At 34.8% G+C, this 22,156-nt stretch overlaps 1 protein-coding gene across 2 annotated transcripts in view; it reads left to right on the forward strand.

Annotated features, from left to right (window-relative positions):
* Nucleotides 1–521: 521 nt before the first annotated feature.
* Nucleotides 522–22,156, forward strand: part of LOC100259730 (myosin-6) — a 113,534-nt gene continuing 91,899 nt past the window's right edge. Inside the window, exons 1-3 of one of the 2 annotated variants that reach the window (XM_010651896.3) lie at nucleotides 522–1,030; nucleotides 2,380–2,508; nucleotides 12,974–13,117. In XM_010651896.3, coding sequence (XP_010650198.2) covers nucleotides 1,028–1,030; nucleotides 2,380–2,508; nucleotides 12,974–13,117 — 276 coding nt within the window. In that variant the 5' untranslated portion in view covers nucleotides 522–1,027. The remainder of the gene's footprint in view (nucleotides 1,031–2,379; nucleotides 2,509–12,973; nucleotides 13,118–22,156) is intronic. The other variant, XM_002285543.4, reaches the window with a different exon arrangement.

Genomic DNA, 22,156 nt, shown 5'->3' on the forward strand with positions numbered 1-22,156 from the left:
TATGACAATAAGCTAAATTGAAAAAAATTCATCAACATTTCATATATCCTAAACCATGATTCAAAATATGAGGCACCGGTCATGACCAGGTTGTCGGTTGATTTTGGATCATGTATTTGAAATTGGAGCTAACTATACGTTGAAAAGTCCCTTTCAAGAATATTGGATTTGAAAAAGAAAAAGGAAAAAAAAATCAATTTGATAATTCTAAACCATTCAATTGCATTTGATTCTAATAATAACAAATGTGAATATTATAAATTTATTTGAAGAAAATTGGAAATTATTTTATTTCATAATTAATAAATTTCAAAAATAATTGTTTTACCCAAATTCAATAAGACTGCGAAATGGGCGGATTTGTTGCAAGAGTACGGTGGAGATGAGGTGCCGTGGATAAAAACCCCTTCAATTAAATTCATCCACGGTGACAGTACGTTGAAAGGTGGAGTTTAATAAGCACAGCGTCCACAGTAAAATACTAAAATCCATGGTTGGCGGAGTTGCAAAAATACAAAGAAAGAAGGGGCATTTCCGGAAATTGGCGATGGATGTCCAGTTTACGCCTTCACGTTGTTCCGCTTTTGGCACGCAAGAAAGGGAGAGAAAGAGAAAGAGAAAGAAAGAGCGAGAAAATAAGGGAGAATAGTTGCAGAGGAGGTCTGCTTCGGTCTTCTTCTTCCCAAGCTGGGGCTTAAAGGTCCATCATTGGAACCTCTGCAACAATACTTCCCCATATGTAGAGCAAACGCAACGTATTCCAATCCGCGTACTTAGAATCGAATCGGGGAATGCCGTATAGTTCAGAGGGAGGGACAATAAGGAGGGAGAAACAGTCGTCTAATGTGTCTGCATTATTCGGACCAATATTGTAGCGGTTGGGGCAAATACCGGATCTTGTCAATCTGTTTCTGTTGGATTGAATGAATCTTTTATTTCGTTGACATTGTGCGGTTCTTCTCCAACACAGCGTCGAGACAGAATAAGCTGAGGCGCCGATCCGATTCCGGTTAATTTTTGTCTGAAAATGGTATTCTTATACAATCTTATGGCATTTTCTTTCTTTTCGACGTCTGGGATTTCTGTTAATTATTCACAATTTCCACATATTTTATTTTCAAATATTTATGTTATTTTTGATATATTTGAGGTCAATGTAGAATCGGTGCCTAAATTTGAATTGTTTCTTTGAGAGCGGAAATGAGGATTAAGTTCTTCATTTTCTGGTGCTTTGTGTGTCCGTGTCTATGTTAGCGTGTAGGAAACTGTTTGGCAATAGTTTGTTGCTCGTGCTGTAATTTATGGTCTGGAAGTTTGACGAATGTAAATGTATTTAAGTTCAATTTTGTAGTTCTGGTGGGCAATTTTTTTGTATACCTCTTTGTTCGTCTCTTTTAATAAATTATTATTTTTGCCTACCAAAAGAAAAAGAAAAAACTATGGTATTACATTGTTCAGTCATTCATATTGTGATATTTGAGATTTTTGGATGGTGAATGACTCATGGCTTTGGTTTCTGTCAATGCTTTTCTGTTAATTGTAATAAGTGATTCAGACCAGTCTATGCTTGGATTATATTCTTTCACCGGTGGGGCCTCAATTTGCTTCCCCGTCCTCCTTTCTGAACCAGAATCAGATGCGGCAAACCTTATCCCAATTATTTTGTGACTGAGCTGTTGTGGTTTGAGATGATCTAAAGTCTGACTCTACCTTTGTGAAGTGATGCAAAATGTTTATTCCCGGTTTTTGATTTATTGAAATTTCTTGTGCAGTGATCTTTGGTGAGTTATCAAGCTCAATGTAATTGTCTGGTGCTATTGAGAAATAGACTAAGAATGCTGAAAGAATCCTGCATTTTTTGTTGTTGATACTGTACTTTGAAATGGATGATGGGCCCGATAGATTTGTTCAAAAACTTGCCCAATGCGGCAAGAAACTATCTTCAGACTTGAAAACCTTGAGAAATCCAATTGCTCACTACCATTATTAATTGATGGCCATTTATTAACTACCATTATTAATTAATGGGCATTTATTATTGTTATTATTATTAACATTTTTTCATCTTCTTATTTGTTAACTTTCTTTACTCTCCCCCTAATGTAGGGTCTCTGCTCTGGTAATCAATATTAACAGTGAAGATACTAAATAGCCTTGTGTATCTCATGCTGCATCAACATTACCTGATTTATCAATTGAATATTGCTCATTTGCATGCATGGAGTTTCATGCTGCATCAACATTACCTGATTTATCAATTAAATGTTGCTCATTTGCATGCATGGAGTCCTTTTTTTCCTGTTGTTGCCTATATCATTCTTAGAGAGGGTTTATCATGCTTTTTGATCGATTTTGTTTGTGATCACATTTAATATGCAGTCTGTTCCAGTCAAAGTAGTGGTTGGGTCTCACGTTTGGGTGGAGGACCCTGAGATAGCTTGGATAGATGGAGAAGTTGTGGAAGTTAATGGTGAAGAAATTAAAATAATCTGTACATCAGGGAAGACGGTGAGTGTTGCTTCTTAGGAATTCTTTCAAACAGTAGGTTGTCATTATTTATGGATTAAGTATTTGTTCCTATATTTTGATGTCTACATCTAATGATTGATGTTATGTTATAATTTTAATACTGGTTAAAATACTTGTAGCATGAAGGATTTAATTGATGCATCGGCCCAGGATCAATTTTAATATGTGGATGTAGCAATTGGACTTGAATAGATTTTAATGTAGGACTAGTTTTTAACCAGAACATTTGAAGTTAGAGAAGTTAATCCATAGTTGTTAAAACACCCAGGCAATGTGTCACAATGGTTATAAGTTCACAAATGATTGCCTAAAGTATGGAGAAATTCTAAAAGAACTACATTTACGAAAACATCTTTTGGAAAAACTACAGTCCAAGCAGGAAGGAAAAGGCAAAGGGTTGTGGCTCTTAAGAAACTTAGTTCTACTCAATGGGTGGAAGACTCCAAAAGGTTGCAAGGGAGTAGTTCTTAAGGTGAAGTTTGAAGGTGTAGAAAGAAATTGCATGGCTATGTGTAGAACCATGATTAGGAGGGTGTATATTGTTCGAGACTCTATATCTTCAAAGTGACTTATTATGTTGAAAGACTACCTTAATTGGCAATTGGTTAAAAACAATCTCTTTCCATTTTTAGTTCTGATAAAGATAGTGATGTTATGTTGTGGTCAAGGATGAAAATATCGGTAATCATGGATATATCGGTTTTTCGATTTTATGGATATATCGACAGATATTTTGGAAAAAAATATCGGTAGACCTTAAATTGATCAAAACTCATGGAAATATAAGAAAAACCTCATAGAAATGTAATTATAAGTATAATAGACATTTTAAATTTATTTTGTTAAAGAATTTAATATATGTATGATATAATTTATCATATTTGATAATAATATCGTATGTATCGATAAAAAATATGAATTTTGTAAGCGTATATTTATTATTAAATTACATCAAATATTATTCCACAATAATATTATGATATTTAATTATAATATGTCAAATTTTAAAATATATTTAATATTAAAATTATGATCCATTTAATTCAATTGTATCTAATAATATAAAATAAATGATGATATATGTATAAATTTTTTAATATTTATATTTCTATATTTAATTAATATATAAATGATATAAAAAAAAAGTTAAGAAAATTATCACCATAATTTTTATATTTTTAGTGGTCAATTAAATTAAATTTAAAAATCAAATAATTAGAATTAATTTGTTTGTTAAAATATTTTGTTTTTATCATGGTATGAGTATATATTTATTCTAGTATATGTTTTGTAATATATGGCAAGGTAGCCCAATGGTGAGTAGGGGGCTATGAAGGCTTGTTTGGGCTTGGGTTTGAGTCATGCGCCCTGCAAGTCAAAATTTGGATTTTTTTCATTTGAGTTTTCACTGGGCAGCCCGAAAAGATAGGTGATTTTTTGCTGAAAAATTGGTGCTTAAATTCAAAAACCGGTGTTTTTTTTTTTTCATAGTTTCATCGGTTTCTTGGCAGAAACCGATATATTGCCGAGATATTGGCGAAACACACCAATTTTTTTTGGAAATTTCACCCTTTTGACATTTCGCCACCCTATTTTGTTTCCACGACCACTGAAATGCGATATTTCAACAAAATTTCGCTGAAAGTTTTGGAAATTTTCATTCTTGGTTGTGGTCTTTATATGCTCGCTTTGGTCTGAGGCAAAGCTGTTTATAGTAGAATGCCCTCAAACTTTGGTGAATTTTATAGATTGGGTGGGATCATTGTAAGATGTTGGGCCTTTTGGTGGGTGGGTCTTTATATGTTTTTGGTCTCTTTTGGTGGCGGGTGTATAGGTTTGTATACCTTACATAGGCTGTATACCTTGAGTCGCTCTTTAGGCGTCTCTTTTTAAATGAATTTTCTTTACTTATCAAAAAAAAACTATTGTCTAGGAAATCCTAGGGCCTGTTTGGTTGCTGTTTTTGAAAACTGTTCTGGAAAACAGTTTTTGAGAACAATTTTTAAGAACAGTTTTTGGTGGTTTTTAAAAAAAAATTGTGTTTGGGAACTGAATTTTGAAAAACAGTTTTTGTTCTCAAAAACAAAAAAACATGTTTGGTTGAGTTAATAAAAAAATAATTTAGAACAAATATAACAAAAAATACGTTTGAAAGATGTTTTTTTTTTCTTTTCTAATTAATAAAATATTTTCTTCAAGTAATTTTATATTATAAATTTATAAATAATTTTTAGATATATAGTTCATTTAAATTAAAAAAATTATTTATTTTATTAATTTAAAAATAAAAATATTTTTTTATTTAATTTTTAACTTTATTAAAAATTATAGCATATTTTATTAAGTTGAGATAAAATTGTTCTCATGATTTGTTAATTTTTTTTTTATCTCTTCTAATTCTAAAATTCAAAATGCCAACCCTTTCTTTCTCCACCCACTTCTCTCATCGGGCATCAAGAAGCCCTTTTCTGAAGTTGCCCTCCAGCCGAGAGAATCCTTAAAAGGCCCTATTTTCCTCTGCCACTCTCAATCCTCGCAGGTACTAATCTAATCATGTTATTATTATTATTATTTTTTTGCAACCCCCGTTTGATTCCCAAGAAAATCCATCCCCCATTCGATTTCCGGGAAAATTCATCCTCGTTTGATTTCCGAGAAAATCCAAGCAAAAACCCTGCAACCCGTTTGATTCCCAAGAAAATCCATCCCCCATTTGATTTCCGGGAAAATTCATCCTCGTTTGATTTCCGAGAAAATCCAAGCAAAAACCCCAAGGAAAACCAAAAAAATGGATTTTCTTTTGCTCCCTGCGTTTTCTGGATCCGTTTTAGGGTCTCTTTGCTATTGTGCCATTGGATTTAAATTTCACGAACCTTGAATCAAAACTGAGAAATGGGAAAAATCAAAAAGAGGCGAGCGACTGTGCTGGAGATGAAAACGGGAAGAAAAAAAAAACACGGGAAACAGATTGTTTTTTTTTGTTTAATTTTGTTCTTTGAACAGTAAAAAAACGGGGAAAACAACATTTTGTTGTTCTCTAAACAGTGTCATTTTGAGAACACGGGGAACAACAAAAACAAAAATGACTCTCTCAACCAAACGAGTTTTTGGTGTTTTTTGTTTTCAAGAACAGAAAACAGTTCTTGAAAACATTAAACAAACAGGCCCCTAGTTTCTTGTATCTCAAAAAACTCTTTCTATCATTAATCACTAAAAGTTTGGATTTTTTCAATGTGAAATTTGTCACTTAGCCAAGCATGTTCGTATGTCATATCCAATTCAACTATACAAGTCATCTCATCCTTTTTCCATAATACATAGTGATATTTGGAGGTCGTTTAAGATAAAGAACATAATAGGGACTAGATGGTTTGTGTCCTTTGTAGATGACAGTCTCCCAATGTAAGTATGTTCTAGACTTGCTAAAGGAGACTAGGATGCTTAGTTGTAAACCTGTAGACACACCTATGGACTGCACTATTAAATTAGGAATTGTTGAAGGAAGTGCTCTGGTGGATATAAGGGATATATCAAAGACTTGTGGGGAACTCATCTATCTCTCTCACCTAAGATCGAACATTACTTTTTTCATTCAACATGGTTGGCCAATTAATGAACAATCCAATTGAGAAACATATGAAAGCCATGTAATCGTATCCTAAGATATCTCGAAATGACTTCAAGAATGGGACTCTATTTCCAAAGAACATAGAAAAGAAACATTGAGTTTTTTTAAATGCAGACTGGGCTGACTCCATAACTGACTGAAGATCAATCTTAGGATATTGTACCTACGTATGGGGGAATTTGGTTACTTGACGAAGTAAGAAACATTCTGCTGTAACTCGGAGCAACATAGAAGTAGAATTTAGAGCTATGACATATGGAATTTGTTAAGGAATGTGGTTAAAACGACTCCTAAATGAGCTAAAAATTCTAATAGAAGATTTTATGAAGATGTTTTGTGACAATTAAGCTACCATAAGTATTGCTAAGGACTTGGTTCATCATGATTGGACAAAGCATGTGGAAATAGATCACCATTTTATCAAGGAGAAGATAGAAAAAGGGATAATTTTATTGCTTTAAACTCTAATAGTTCTCTAAACAGTAGACGTCCTAGATGCCCTTATCAAGGCGCTTTCTAGAACCAACTTTGAAGATTTGAGATCCAAGTTGGGAATGATCAATATTTACAACCCGACTTAAGGGAGAATGTGTAAATCCAATGGAAATCTGAAATGTACAACTATGTTAACAACTCTGTTACAACTACAACTGTGTTATAGTTGTGTCATAACTACGTTATAGTTGTGTCACAACTGTGGTATAGTTGCATTTCCCATAATTTTAAAAGGCCCAAGGTGCAAAAATATCCTATAGCTTAGGTGCAAGGTGCAACACAAGGCGGACGCTTGAGTGAAGTGAAATCTGACCTAGTATGCATATCAATTTTATAAAATATGATCTAAAATCCAATCCAGTCAATAAAAAATTTAAGTTTTCAAACATTTAAAAGAAAATTCAACAAAAAAGGTAACGAAATTATATAAAATTTAATATACAATTAGAAATTTCAAGAATAAAAGTGTTTAAAAATGAAAAATGAAGTAGATAAGGTATGTCAAGGCGCAAGTCTTGGCAAACAAGGCACTATAGTTAGGGAGTGGTTGCGCCTTAAGCTAGGGAGTGGTATTTCCAGTTCTAACTTTTTCCTTGATTTTATGAGAGACTTTTTCTCCTAAGATTAATGATTAGATTTTTTTTTTCTAAGGAAGATGACCTTAACCATTCATGTATAAATATCGACATTATAATTAGTTTGAATAATAGAGAAAAAGAAGTATTGTTTTTCCTTCAAATTTCACAAATTTCTTCAACATGCTTGCAAGATTATTTACACTTATCCGTTCAAAATAAAGTAGATAAGGCAGGTCTCTTCAACAAGGCACACGTCTTGGCCAGCAAGGCACTATAGTTAGGGAGTGGTATTTCCAGTTCTAACTTATTCCTTGATTTTATGAGAGACTTTTTCTCCTAAAATTAAAGATTAGATTTTTTTTTCTAAGGCAAATGACCTCAACCATTCATGTATAAATATCGACATTATAATTAGTTTGAATAATAGAGAAAAAGAAGTATTGTTTCTCCCTCAAATTTCACAAATTTCTTCAAAATGCTTTCAAGATTATTTACACTTATTCGTTCTTTACTCACTTAAGACATGATGAACTTCCTATTTCTCCTTCCTTTAGCCACCTTTTGGAAATATTTAGAGTTGCAATCCGCTTCTCTTACCCATCTCACCTTAGTCTTTTGCCTCCAATGCACCTCTTCCCTTAACATCAGATCCTCCATTCCCCATTCCTTAAGGCCTTAAGAGCTGAAAACTTAGGAGATTGATTCCCTTCCTATTTACAAGCATTAAGGCTAATTGTGTCTTGAAGAATATTCTTCTTTCTTTCCTTAAAATCTTTCTGAAAGACACCTTATTCCATTCTTTTAGTTTTGATTTGACAAAGTGTAGCCTTGTTATGAATCTATGACCTTCCCACCCTTCGCCTTGAAATTCTCACCACCATAAGCTAAATCTTTCCTTGAACTTTGGATGGAGTAAACATATGTTCTCAAATTGAAAAGAAGCTAATCCTTACTATAACATATTTGCTTCTAGGATGGTCGAACAATGGTCAAAGGTTAACTTGGGTAGGACTTCTTGGGGACTTGAGAAGCTTTGCTCCTACTCATTTGAATATAAAAATCTATCCAATCTCTTGCAGATGTGGGATTCTTGCAAATTGGACCAAGTAAAAAAGTGTTCCTAAGAAAGGGGTCGATTAACTCATTTTCTCTAATGGAATTCATTAGAGTTCCTCATGGTAGGGTTTATTTGGAACCACCCATCTTCTCCGAAATTCTCCTTTTGATGCTAAACCACACACCCTCTCACTCAACTCTATCCTATAAATCCTTCTTAAGAGTGGTATTGTTGGGTCTATACATTGAGTTGAGCTAAAAGATCCCATCTCCCTCTAAGTCTAACCTGATTGTAATCGACAAGGATCTTAATATCAACTTTGAGCATCTATACTTGTTTGAATCCCCATATAATCAATACCCCTCTCAAAGCCCCACAAATGGGAGCATGCTACCCATAAACCTCCTATCACTCATCTTACTCTTTGTTTCTTGAGACATCACGATGTTTGGGGATTTATGATGAAGAAAATCCTTAACAATCCTTCTTTTCTTTTTCTTTTTCTTTTTTTAATTTTTATTCTTTGATAAGAAACAACACTTTCATTGGATTGAAATATTAAGTACAAAGAAAGGTGAGAAATCCTTCCAAGAAGTACACAATCTTCTATACAAAGAAGGATAAGAAAGGTCAGTAAGTGCAGACTAGCTCTAAAGGTCAAATTTAACTATAATTCACATAGGTATAAAATCCCCTAAAAAAGGAATCATATATCTGGCTTCACATTTTGCTAATGCATCTGTCACATGGTTGCCTAAGTGAGGAGCATAAGAGAAGTAACATCCTGACTCTGCAAAAATGTAAAAAAATTGGCGCAAATATTAAACCCCTGCTTGTAGGTTTAGAGAATGCTCTTAATACTTTGCCACCATAATCTCTAATCAACCCTCCAATCCCTAGCTACCCTGGTTTGCCCAAAGAACATCCATCAAAATTTAGTTTAACAAAGCCCACTAGAGGTGGTATTCATTCCCTAAGTTTCTCCTTAGTCAATCTTGTGGTTCTACAAACTAGGTTTCAATCAAATAGAATGAGTCTCAAAGGAATGCCTACAAAAGCTTTACTAGCCTAAAATGAAGAAGAAAAATAAAATAAGCCCCCAAGTGCTTCTTTTCTTTCAAGATCCCAAGCCTTGAATAGTCCAGCTAATGATCTTCATACCAACACTTAAAAGCCCAACCACTTTTGAAGCAGCTCCTATGACGCACCAATACTTTTGGATACAGGTCTGTACTTCTTCTTGAAACACACCTTATCAATAGACCACACACTGCTACTGTCCATAGGGAGAACATTCTCATTGTGCTTGACAAGCTTGACTTTCTTGGTGGCTGAAACTGAATGATAAAGGATGCTCTTGGAATTCTTTGGAAAATTTTAATTGAACTATTCTTGTATCAACATTCTAAGAGGATTTGACCCTTTCAATATCTGATTCCTTTCCTTCACTAAAACCATAGAATTCCAAGAGACAGACCTTGTAAAGTGGTACTGATGGCATATTATTATTTATTTATTTTTTTGATAGGAAACCATGCATGAATATATTGATAGAAAAAGTACAATAAAAGGATGAGGAATCCTCCCGCCAAAGGTAAAACTAAACAACACAAAAAGATAACAAGACACTACACGATGTCAACTACGGACAAGCCCCCTTGACTATACCGTCCCATTGGAACTACACATTGCTAGCCAATCTAGTTGTAATACGTTAAGGGGAATGCCCTTAAAAACCGTGGAACAAAAAGCCCAAAAAGAAGCTAGGAAATGAATGGAGTCCCAAATATTCTCTGAATTCCTAGCTTTGTCCTCAAATATCCTAGCATTTCTTTTCCGCCACACAACCCAAATTAAAGCTATGCACGCGTTTTGCCACAAAACTAACCCTTTCTTGGACTTGCCAAAACCTTTATAATTGATGAACATCATGTTTGAAATGCTTTTCGGAGGAACCCAATCCATCTTGGCTAGTTGAAATAGTCTGTGCCACAACCCCAATGACACAGAACAATGAAGGAAGAGATGATCTGTTGATTCTCCTTGCTCTATACACAATTTACAAATGTTAGGGCTAAGAACTTTGTGGGGTTTCCTCAATTGTAGCAAGTCATTGGTGTTTACCTTCTTGTGTACCACAAGCCAGACAAAGGCCTTAACTTTGAAAGGGACTTGAGGTTTCCATACAAACTTAGTGGGGAAAAATGGAGATGAATCAGGCATTTGGGACAAGGCTGTAAAGAAAGACTTGACTGTAAACAATCCTGAAGACAATAAGGACTAGGATCTCGCATCTGAAGTGGAAGTGGATAAATGCATACAATCAAGAGAGCGCATGAGGTGTTCTAGATCTTCTATCTCAGAATCGGATAGATTACGACGAAAATTAAAGTTCCATGAGAAAGGGTGAGCCGAACCGAGAATTGAAGATATAGGAATATTTTTATCCATCACTACTCTAAATAGTCTTGGATATTGGTCTTTGAAGATCAGGTCCCCCCATCACAAATCTTCCAAAAAGCGAATTTTTTCCCCATCTCCTACAACAAACCGAGTATACTTGGAAAAATCCTGAAAGACTTGTGCAATGACCTTCCAAGGACAACGATGTGACCATTTGACTAAAGTGTTGGCATCCCAACCATTTGAGTGTGTCTCGTAGATGCTAAGAATGACCTGATGCCACAGAGCTGTACTCTCCTTAGGAAACCTCCACAACCATTTCCCTAAAAGAGCACGATTCCTTAAAGGAATCTTCCCAAACCCCAAACCCCCTTTTACTCTCGGCTCACACACTGCATCACAACTAATAAGATGATCTCTTTTACCTTCCCCAACCCCTGACCAAAGAAAATCCCTTTGCATCCTCTCAACTTTTGCAGCCATTGAAGCGGGAATCTTAAACAGAGAAAGAAAGTAGCTAGGGATATGGGAAAGGCATGAGTGTACAAGAGTTATCCTACCACCGAAAGATAAGTAAGCCTTTTGCCACCGGTTTAATCTCCTAGAGATTCTCTCAATCACTGGATCCCAGAATCCACAAGCAGTTGGATTCCCTCCCAAAGGAAGACCCAGATAAAGTATAGGCCAATCTGAAGCCTTGCAGTCAAGCAACAAGGCTAACCTAGAGAGATGATTTTGATCAAGGTTGATGCCAAAAAGATTACTCTTGTCAAGATTGACCTTAAGCCCAGAAACTTGACCAAACACTAACAATAAACTCTTAAGAGTTAGCAGTTCTTCCGTACTAGAGTTAGCAAAGAGGATGGTATCGTTTGCGAATTGCAGATGGGACACCCTACATCTATTTCTATAGCAATAGTCAGTCTAATTGCATTTGCCTTTATGGACAACCCAATGCATAAAATTAGAGAAGGAAGTATACTAATATTGGGGGCATTTTTTTCTTCTAAACAAACCAACAAATTATACCACTTGTTAGGAATATTTATGCATCATTGAAAAGGAGCACCATCTGCACAGCAGCCATCTGTCTCTCCCATTCTTTTTGTTTGTTTGTGAACAGAAAGCAACACCTTCATTCACTAAATGATAAATACAAGAATCATGAGTCTAAGATGTACAAATATTAGTCTGAAAGTAACTGAGTTTCCAGCAACACAAAAAAACTGCCCCCATCCTTGCAAGGAATAAATAGAGATACTTTACATGCTCAAGCAGGGAGAAAATCTCCAACAAAAGAGGCCAAACCCATTGCATCTGTCTGTCACATTCTGATTCTGGAACTATATAGTTTTACCAATAGATTCAACCTTCTAAACTCAGTCAACTGGTACGTTCTTAATAGAATCTATTGGCCACCACCAGAATAGCTTTACATGGTGTAAGATGGTGATTGACAGTGGAGGTTTTTTCTTTCCTTCTTTCTAGAAAATAAATCTCACTGTGTATGCAGAACCTGCTTTTCTCCCTCCTATCAGAATCCTCCAATTATAAAATCGTGTCCTCAGTATCTACAGTAGCTGTCCAAAGATTACCATAGAAGTGGCTTCATCCACAGTAATCTGCAACAATATTGGAGAAGTGCTACATATAGGAAAATCTCCACGCTCTACTTTTTGGTCAGAATTTAGAATCTGGTCCAAGTATGTATTAAAGTGATTTTTTACCATAAGACAAGGGAATTCAGACAACTATTACCATTAGAACCAGCACCTATGCATGCAAAGCAGAAATTTAGGGCACCTGTAGAGTTAAATAACATTAATGTAATTCCTAATGCCATGAACTTAATTCTGTTGATCTCATTTTGCATCGAAGACATTAGAATAAATGTGAATTATCATGAAATATTGCTGATGTCTGAGCAGACACATGCCGTGAGTATGATGTTGGGATAATGGGAGGGTGCAATATGTTAGATCAGCTTGTTTAATTCTATCTGACAATCTAGAAAACATATGGACCTATCCATTGGTCTTTAACCATATAAAATTAAGATATATTGACATGTTGAAATTTGGATGTGTTGATTAACATATTATAGTAACACTTTGCAGCTAATATATATATTGTGATGTCCCATAGTTGACATGTTAGTTATGTTGCTCATACAGCCTTGCATATTGCTCATACAGCCAATTTGGATCTTTCTTTATTTCTTTTGGATTTATTTTTTGAAGCTGTAAAGTTATATTATGGTTTTATGGTTTCTTTAAATTATAGATTGTTGCCAATCCATCCGATGTCTACCCAAAAGATACTGAAGCTCCTCCACATGGCATCGATGATATGACAAAGCTGGCTTATCTGCACGAACCAGGGGTTCTGCAGAATTTGAGATGTCGATATGATATTAATGAAATTTATGTGAGTATTTATCTGCTGATTTTTATGAACTTCCCCAACCTGTGCCTCCTTCCATTTTCCTGAGCGTTCTCTCTCACTCACTCACTCAGTTGTCATTCTGTGTGTGCATACAAGCATGTAAAATGAAACTTATACCGAGTAGTTATCTGCTGATTCATATGGACTGCACAATCTCCTCCCCTCTTGTCCTCTCTCTCTCTCTCTCACTTGTCTTGGTACAGGTGACCTATTATGAAGTGGACAGGTGTTAATTACTTTTATGTTGCTTTCCTGATCTACATGCTCTTGTTGCTTTCCCAATATCACTTTTTTGCCATTGTTTCATTTCTGTGGCTGGGAACTTGTGCTTTAATTGTTGCATATGTTGAATGTGCTAGTTACTTTTTTGTAATACAAAAACAAAATAATTCATTGCATCATGTACAAAGAAGGATGTCAAGTCCTTTTGAGATTATCAAAACTCAAAAAGGGAAAAGCATGACCACACTTCCTATCAAAAAAAAAATAAAAATGGTATGACCACACTACTCTAAGAGAAAGCAAAAAACGTTTGCACATTTTAAAGTACAACTAAAACAAAATTTATGAACTACGAAATAGAATTGTATTGCACAACTCAAGGGGATTAAAAGGTCCCCCCTACAAAGGATACCAACTGCTTGCTTCCTAACTTGGCTAAATGATTTGCTACCTGGTTAGCCAAGCACAAAGACTAAGAAAAGGAAAATATCAAATCACTGGCTATATCAATAATGAGACAGATCCAATCATCGTACCTCCATGGATCTCTTTCTTTCTTGGGACAATCATGGAGTCAACATCAACCCCTTAATTCAGTTGAATGTTCTAGTAGTTTTTTTTATTAGAAACAAAATAATTCATTAATACAATTTTTTAAAGGATGATAAATCCTTCCAAAAATATACAAAATCTGATCTTAAGAAGAAAGAGAGTGAACTCCTCCAGTAGGAATTATAGGACAACAATACATCTCAAGAATGTAACATGAAATTGTATCTGTTAGGGCAACTCTACACTCCCCAATGGGGTAAGAAATCTGCTGGAAAAGAAGTACTGATGCTTAGCTCCTCGTTTTGCTAAAAGATGCTGGCATGATTAGTTAACCAAAGAGACAAAAAGAAGGAATAACCCCAATCTTTGGCAACATCTAGAATTTGGCAAAGCTATTTGAAATAAATTTTGTTATACTTGAATTGTATTAGAATACAATATATACATCCTATTTATACATAATTGGGGATTAGATTATGATGAAAACTGAAAAGTTATTGGAGCTATTTTCCAAGTAAACTACCACCAAGTTACTCCAAAGGCCGTCGGAGCCAAAATTTGTTAAGGAAAAAAATCTAGGAAAAACCCTTCACAAAAGCTGAAACCAGGAACTTCTGATTAATCACTTTTATATTTTCTTTTGGATAATCATCAAAAGTTCTTACAATAAGCAAGTTCTTCCCTTTTATAATGACAACCCTCAATTACTTTCTGAAGGTTTCCAAGACACAATTAGTAGCCTTTAATAACAAAAACTGACCTTTGGACTTCTAATTTAATAACAAACCTTTCCCATGCAAACCTTTTATGTTTTCAAACTGCCATAAATTGTCTAATATTGACTACATCAGATTCCCCTAAAATCTCTCCCATGAATCAGGGATCTTATTCACCTACCACCTATTATCCTATAACCTCTCCCATAAATCATATTTTCACAAAGAAAGAAAAGGAAAGAAATAAATGCAAAATTGTTTAGAATCTACCAGCACTCCCCTTAAGTTGGAGAATAGATGTTGTCTATTCATAGCTTGCATGTAATTATTTGGAACTAGTGACTAGCCAATCCTTTGGTTAACAGTTAACACATCTGCAATCTGCCCTTTTGTTGAAACATAGGGTGTGCAAATCCAACCACTATCGATTTTTTCCTTGATGAAGTGTCAATCTACTTCTATATGCTTCGTTTGATCATACTGTATTGGATTGTGAGCAATATTGATTGCTAATTTGTTGTCAAAGTATAACTTCATTATCCCTTCCTACTTGATTCTTAGATCATGAAGGACAATCTTTATCCATAATAGCTCACAAATCCTATGTGCCATGGCTTTAAACTTTGCTTTTGCACTTGATTGAGCTGCCACAAATTGCTTGTTGCTTCTCCATGTCACTAGGTTGCCACCTAAGAATATATAGTAATCAGAGGGAGAGTGTCGTATGCCTCTAGGCTCAGCTCTTCATTTTTTCTTAAAGAAAATTCCTTTTCTTGGAGTAGACTTTAATGTAGAATCCTGTATACCACCTCTAGATGAACTTCCTTGGGAGAATGCATGAATTGGATTATAACATTGACAACATAGGCTATATTTGGCCTTGAGGTGATAAGTAGATTAACTTCCCAACTAGATGTTGATACATTCCACATTCCACTATTGCATCTTCTCAAGCTTCCCCTAGCTTATGGTTTTGTGTAATAAGGGTATAAACAGGCTTACAACCAAGCATGTTAGTCTCCTTAAGAAGATCCAAATGTACTTTTGCTGAGAGATGAAAATACCCTTACTTGAATGAGCCACTTCAATCCCTAAAAAGTACTTGAGTTTTCAAAAGTCTTTTATCTCGATTTCTTTAGTTAGTTTCTTCTTGAGTCTTTCTATTTCCTTAGAGTCATCTCTTGTCACAGTTATGTCATCAATATAAACTATGGCAATGATAAGTTTACCCATGTGTGAGCATTTGACGAAGAGTGTATGATCTCCTTGGCTTTGTTGAAGCTCCATATCATTCATAGCTTTTGCAAATCTTCCAAACCATGCTTTGGGAGATTGTTTAAGGCTAGAAAACGGCTTTTTGAGTTTGCACACATTGTTTCTTTTGAAGTCTCCATTGAAATGCGGTGGTGTTTGCATGTACACTTCTTTTAAATCATCATGCAAGAATCCATTCTTAACATCAAGTTGCTGCAAAGACCAACCAAAGTTAGTTGGGAAGGATAATAATATATGAATGGTATTCATCTTTGCTACCATAGCAAATGTTTCTTGGTAGTCCACCCCATAAGCTTGCATATACCCCTTGGTCACTAGCCTAGCCTTATATCTCTCTAGTGTCTAATCAACTCTATATTTCACAGTGAACACTCATTTACATCCAACTTGTTTTTTTCCCTTTGGTAATTCAACTATTTCCCAAGTTTGGTTTTTTTCAAGAGCTAAGATCTCCTCTTTCATAGCTTTCCTCTAATTCTCACATCTAAGTGCTTCTTGAAATGTTTGAGGGATTTCAATAGGAGTTAATTGGGTAGAGAAGGCTATATATGATGAGGATAGGTTTTCAAATGAAATAAAATTGGAGACCAGGTGTTAAGTGCATTTTCTAGGAGTTTTCTTAAGGGAAATTGGTAAATGGAGATCAAAAAATACTTTTGAATCTTCTTGATTCAAAAGAAATACTTTTGAATCTTCATTCTAAACAAATTAGTCATGAGGTTCTAGTGAGATTAAAAAAATTTTAAGCAAGAGAAATGACACTAGAAACAGAATTAGTGGAGTTTTTTTGTTCATTACTTGGCTCAGGTTCAGACTCTTGAGCTTGCATTTGATCAGGTTGGGACTATTTCTGTCTAGAGTAAACCTGCAACGGCATGGTAGTCGCATTAACTCTTCCTTAATCCATTTTTGATGAGGATTCTTGACCAGGTGACAAGGAGGTAGAACTATAGGTGAGACCATAAGTGAAAGAGGCATGGATTCAGAAAGTCCAGACAAATTAGGTAAACCATAACAAAGAAACTTATCTTCACCTAAGCTCTCCCCTTGAAGATAAGTATTTGGAAAAAATGATTGATTTTCTACAAAAGTGACATCCATGGTTGTAAAATTTTTTTGAGGAGTAGGGTGATAACATCTATAACTCTTTTTGGTTGGAGAGTATTTCACAAATACACATTTTAGAGCTCGAGGATCAAGTTTGTTGCTATTTGGAGGATAGATATGGACAAACCACACATAACCAAAAACGTTGGGAGAAAGTTTATTGAAGTTATGGAAATGTGGGAAAAACTTTGAGAGTGTGTCCAATGGAGTTTTAATTTCAAGCACTTTTAAGGGTAGTCGGTTAATCAAATGAGTTGCAATTAAGACAACCTCTCCCCTGTATGATTTAGACATATTTTTCTAAAAAAGTAAAGCTCAGTTGATTTCTAATAGATGTTTATTTTTTTGTTCAACCACACCTTTTTGTTGTGGGGAATTAGTACATGAAGATTGATGTATAATCCCTTCTTGTTCAAGAAAAGAAGATAACACCAGATTAAAGTAATCTTTCCCATTATCAGATCTAATATTTTTTTATATTTTAACTCTGAACTATGTGTTAGCCATTTTGTGAAAGATAGGAAATATAGGACTAACATCTGATTTGTTTTTTATGAGGTATAACCAATTCACTCTAATACAATTTTCAATAAAGGACACAATCCACATTGCTCCAGAAAGACTTGAAATTCGAGTGGGACCCTAGACATTAATATGAAATAATAAGAAAGCGAATGCTGATTTTGTATTACTTCAAGGAAACTGAATACAATAATGTTTAACTAATTGACAAACCTTACAATGAAAATTATTAACATCTAGTTTATTAAATAATAAAGGAAACATTTTTTTGAGTAAAGAAAAAGATGAATGCCCTAGATGAAGATGATGCAACCATATTTAGGCTTTTTATTCAATGAGAATTTTTCTGAAAAATGAGAGAGTGACATATGATCAATTGCTAAAACTGGGTCCAAGCAGGTATAAACCCTCTTATTCCTTAGCATGCCCAATCATCCTCATCATGGCTCGGTCTTGGGTCATACAATAAGATGGGAAAAAGGTGACTGTATAATTCAAATCCTTAGTAATTTGATGAATTGACAATAGCTTAGCTGAAAGTTTTGGAACATATAACGTGGATTTTAACCTATAAAGAAAAACATGTGACATGGATATTAATGTGAGAGCTGAAGTTAAAGCAATTTCTCCTTGGCTTGCCACACTTGCTAGTGTGCCATCAACAACTTTAATTTTTTATTCCTAGAACATGAATTATTAGAAGAAAAACAGTGTGAAGAAAAGGTCATATGATCAGTAGCACCGAGTCAAGGACCCAAGTACTTGGAAAATAGTCCTTTGAAACACTATGAACATGAGAAATGGGATACTTACTTGATTAGGCAAGAAAGCATGAAGCAGTAGGCTTATCCATTGAATTTAGAAGGCTACAAAGCCTCTCAATCTCTTCTCTGTTCAATCTACCAACATTTGAATCATCAGAAGCTGAGATTTTTGGTTGGGAATTCTCTTTAGATTGAGCAATATGGGCTTGACCATTCCTGTTGTCCAGATTGTGCATATCGATTTCCATTCCCCCTACCAAATGATTGCAGCTTTCCATGTAGTTTTTGACAAGTCTCCTTGGTATGCCTCGGTTTTTTTGCAATAGACACACCATAACTCATCTTTGTTGACTGGTGATTTGGACACTTCACTTCCTCCATAATTGTTGTTTGGCAGTGTGGAGTTTGGCTTCATAGTGACAGGAGCTGAACTTTCTGTTGTTGGAGTGTCAAGCATAACACTCCTTCCTTCTTCCTTCTTTTGCTCTTATAATGGAGAAGACTTCATTTAGGGGAGGTAGATCTTCCTTTCCTAGGGCCTGGACCTTGATTCGACCATATTCCACATTAAGACCTGCTAAGAAATCAATTATCCTTTCCCTTTCAACATATATGAGCATCATGGCAGCATCTTTGATGCACTTCATCTTAGTATTTTGATAGTAATCTAATTCCAGCTATAAACTTTTCATGATATTATAGCATTCGCTGATCTCTGGTTGCATTGAATTCCACAACCATGACAAAATCATTGACTCCTCTTCATCGCATGTAAAGAACTTTGGATTGTCTTCACTTAGGGCAAGTCTAATTAGATGACTCAATTTTCCTTTTCCCATAAAAAATGTTTGCACTAGTTGAGACCACCCCAAATAATCGTGGCCATTGAGTTTGAATGGATTTGTAGATTTTGATATTTTGTAGAAGGGTTATTGCTAGTCGGATTGGGAGCAAAGTTTGAAGATTGGATGATTTATGATCCACCAGACATATTGGAGCAAATCAGAAATAGTTTCTGTAAATTTGAGAGGGGAAAATCTAATGAGGCTATGCAGGCCAAAAAATTCAGAGGAAGGAGATGACATCAACAATTTCTGCTGCTGGCAATGAAGGCCGTACAAGTGCAGCAAAATTCTCAGCAATTAAGGCTAAGAAAAAAAAAAAAAAACTTAGGGTGCAAAAGAGAGCCCTAGCTCTTGTACCATGAAATAAATTCTGCTCTACTTGAATTGTATTGGAATACAATAAATACATCCTATTTATACACAATGGAGGATTAAATTCCCTTAAAATCTCTCCCACAAATCAGGGATCTTATTCACCAACCACCTATTGTCCTATAATCTCTCCCATAAATCATATTTTACCAAAGAATGAAAAGGAAAGAAATAAATACAAAATTATTTAGAATCTGCCAACACTATCCATAACTCCAAGGCCCTTTCTTTGATTTAGTCACTACATGTCATAATTGTAGAATTCCCTACTGCCCATAACTTATAAAGACAGAGCGTTAGCCTATAACAAACACTTTAAAAGAGCTAATTTTTTTGCTTTGATAGCGAACCCTTTCAAACCTGTTTTGAAAAAGTTCACTATTATAGTCTCTAATCACACCTCCAATACTTATCTAAATCAGGTTACCCAAAGTACATCTACCCCTTCAGAATTATCCAGATTAATGTGAGACAAGTAACACAAACCCCTTAAAGACACACTTTTAGGTGATATATTTAGGCTGGTTTGAATAATCTATGGCATAGTCTAAAGCTATTAGGAAGTGTAAAAAAAGATGGTCAATTAACACTACTCTCCAGATATATAGGTCAATGGTACAAACTAAGAGCTTTGTAAGGCCTTCTCACTTGTAGCAAATTATTAACATTAAACTTCTTATTTTATTTTTATCAGAAACAAAGATAAATTTTATTGATAAGCTTTTTATTGCCCACTAGCTATGCAAAGGTGTTATTGTAGATGGGGTTAGAGTTAAGAATGAGGTTTTTAATAGGCAATAAAAGATCTATATCAAAAGAAAAGAGTACACATGCATATTCAACGAGCACAAAAAGGCAAAGCCAAATAAGGGATAAAAAACTCTCCTATATCAAAAGAAAAGAGGACACATGACATATTCAACGGGTACAAAAAGGTAAAGCCAGATAAGGGATTAAAAAAAAAACAACTCTCCTATATCAAAAGAAAAGAGTACACATGACATATTCAACGGGCACAAAAAGGCAAAGCCAAATAAGGGATAGAAAAAAAAACAACTCTCTCTCTCTCTCTCTCTCTCTCTCACTGAGATTCTAAGCAATCCACAAAATCAACCAAAGGCATTGAACATCCCAACCAATGCTAAGAGGGTTACTAAGGAACAAACATTTCAACTTCTGATCCAACATCTCCTTGTTTTCAAATGCTTGTTGGTTGCTTTCCTTCCACAATGTCCAAAAAATGCATACGGAGTGGCTTTTTGAACCTTCTTCTATTTTCTCCTCATGAATGAGAACGTAAGCTACAACAAATAAGTAGAGCAACAACGACCATAAAACCCTTGATTTTAGACAATGAAATAGAATGTGATTAATTGATTCTTCTGCAATTTTATAAAAAAAAACATCTATTCACCAATATCCACCTTTGGAGTTGATCCATCGTTAATACTTTTCCTTGGTTGACTTCCTAAGAAGGAAAGAAAAAAAAGAACTCGCTTTAGTCAAGATGCATAAATTCTGGACAATGCTGGAAGGGAAAGTAAGAATGAGGTTAAAGTCATAAATATTAGATAGTGCTAACAAGAAAGATTTTTATTTTTATTTAATTTTTATTTTTATGGTAAATAAGCCTAAGGACATCAATTACCCAAGTTTGACATTTGGAAAAGAAGGCAATAAGTACATATGAATAAGAGAGGACATGAGAAATTTGAGATCCTCAATTTTTGAATTCTTAAAGTTAAGATAAAAATTACTTATAAAAAAAAGTTATGGTGCATTCTTTGCAAAGGAAATGGAGAGTCGTTTGACGACCTTTTTCTTCATTGTCCCGTTACCATTGGACTGTGGCACAAGTTGTTCAATCTAGTAGGGTTGGTTTGGGTCCCTCCAATGAGCCTTAAGGACATGCTGGTTATTACTTTTAAAGGCCTGGGGACCTCATTAAGAGGCAAGACACTTTGGCAAATTGCTTGCCTTACTTTGATTTGGATGGTGTGGCAAGAAAGAAACAATAGGATCTTTGAGGATAAAGGGAGAACGGAAGAGATGGTTTGGGATTTGATTCGGTTTTATTCTTCTCTATGGGCTTCTTGCACTGAAGCTTTTAGAGGAGTTCCTCTAAATTTTCTACAACTCAATTGGATTGGGGTTTGTGTTTCAAAAGTTTGAAGATTGTTGGGGTTTCTCTTTGTTCTTAGAGTTCTATTGTTGGGAGTTTTTTCCCTTGTTCAATTTGTGTAGGAAGGACCTCTCATCCTTCCCTTGGTTTTTTTTCTCTTTCTTTATCTCTTTTTTCTCTCCTGTATTTGTTCTTTATTAATATAATCTTCTTCGTTTTTGATAAAAAAAAAAAAAAAAATTAACATTCCAAGATGTAGAGGAAGAGGAGAAATAAAAAATTGATGAAATATGAGAGTTTCTAACTTTCACTGCTTAGAAAAGCTTTGGAAATTGAAAACAAAGTGGTTGATCTTCCTACCACAAGTCTTCATAAAAATGAATCTTAGTACCATCATCTACTGAACAACGGATGACTTGAAAAATCCAAGAGAACTTGTTCAATAGCTTTCCAAGGGCTATGATATGACTACCTTAGTGCAATGTTGGTTTCCCAATTATTGGAGAGTGACATGTAGATGGTAT

This window comes from Vitis vinifera, chromosome 5 (genome assembly GCF_030704535.1).
Source record: "Vitis vinifera cultivar Pinot Noir 40024 chromosome 5, ASM3070453v1".
NCBI classification, from domain to species: domain Eukaryota; kingdom Viridiplantae; phylum Streptophyta; class Magnoliopsida; order Vitales; family Vitaceae; genus Vitis; species Vitis vinifera.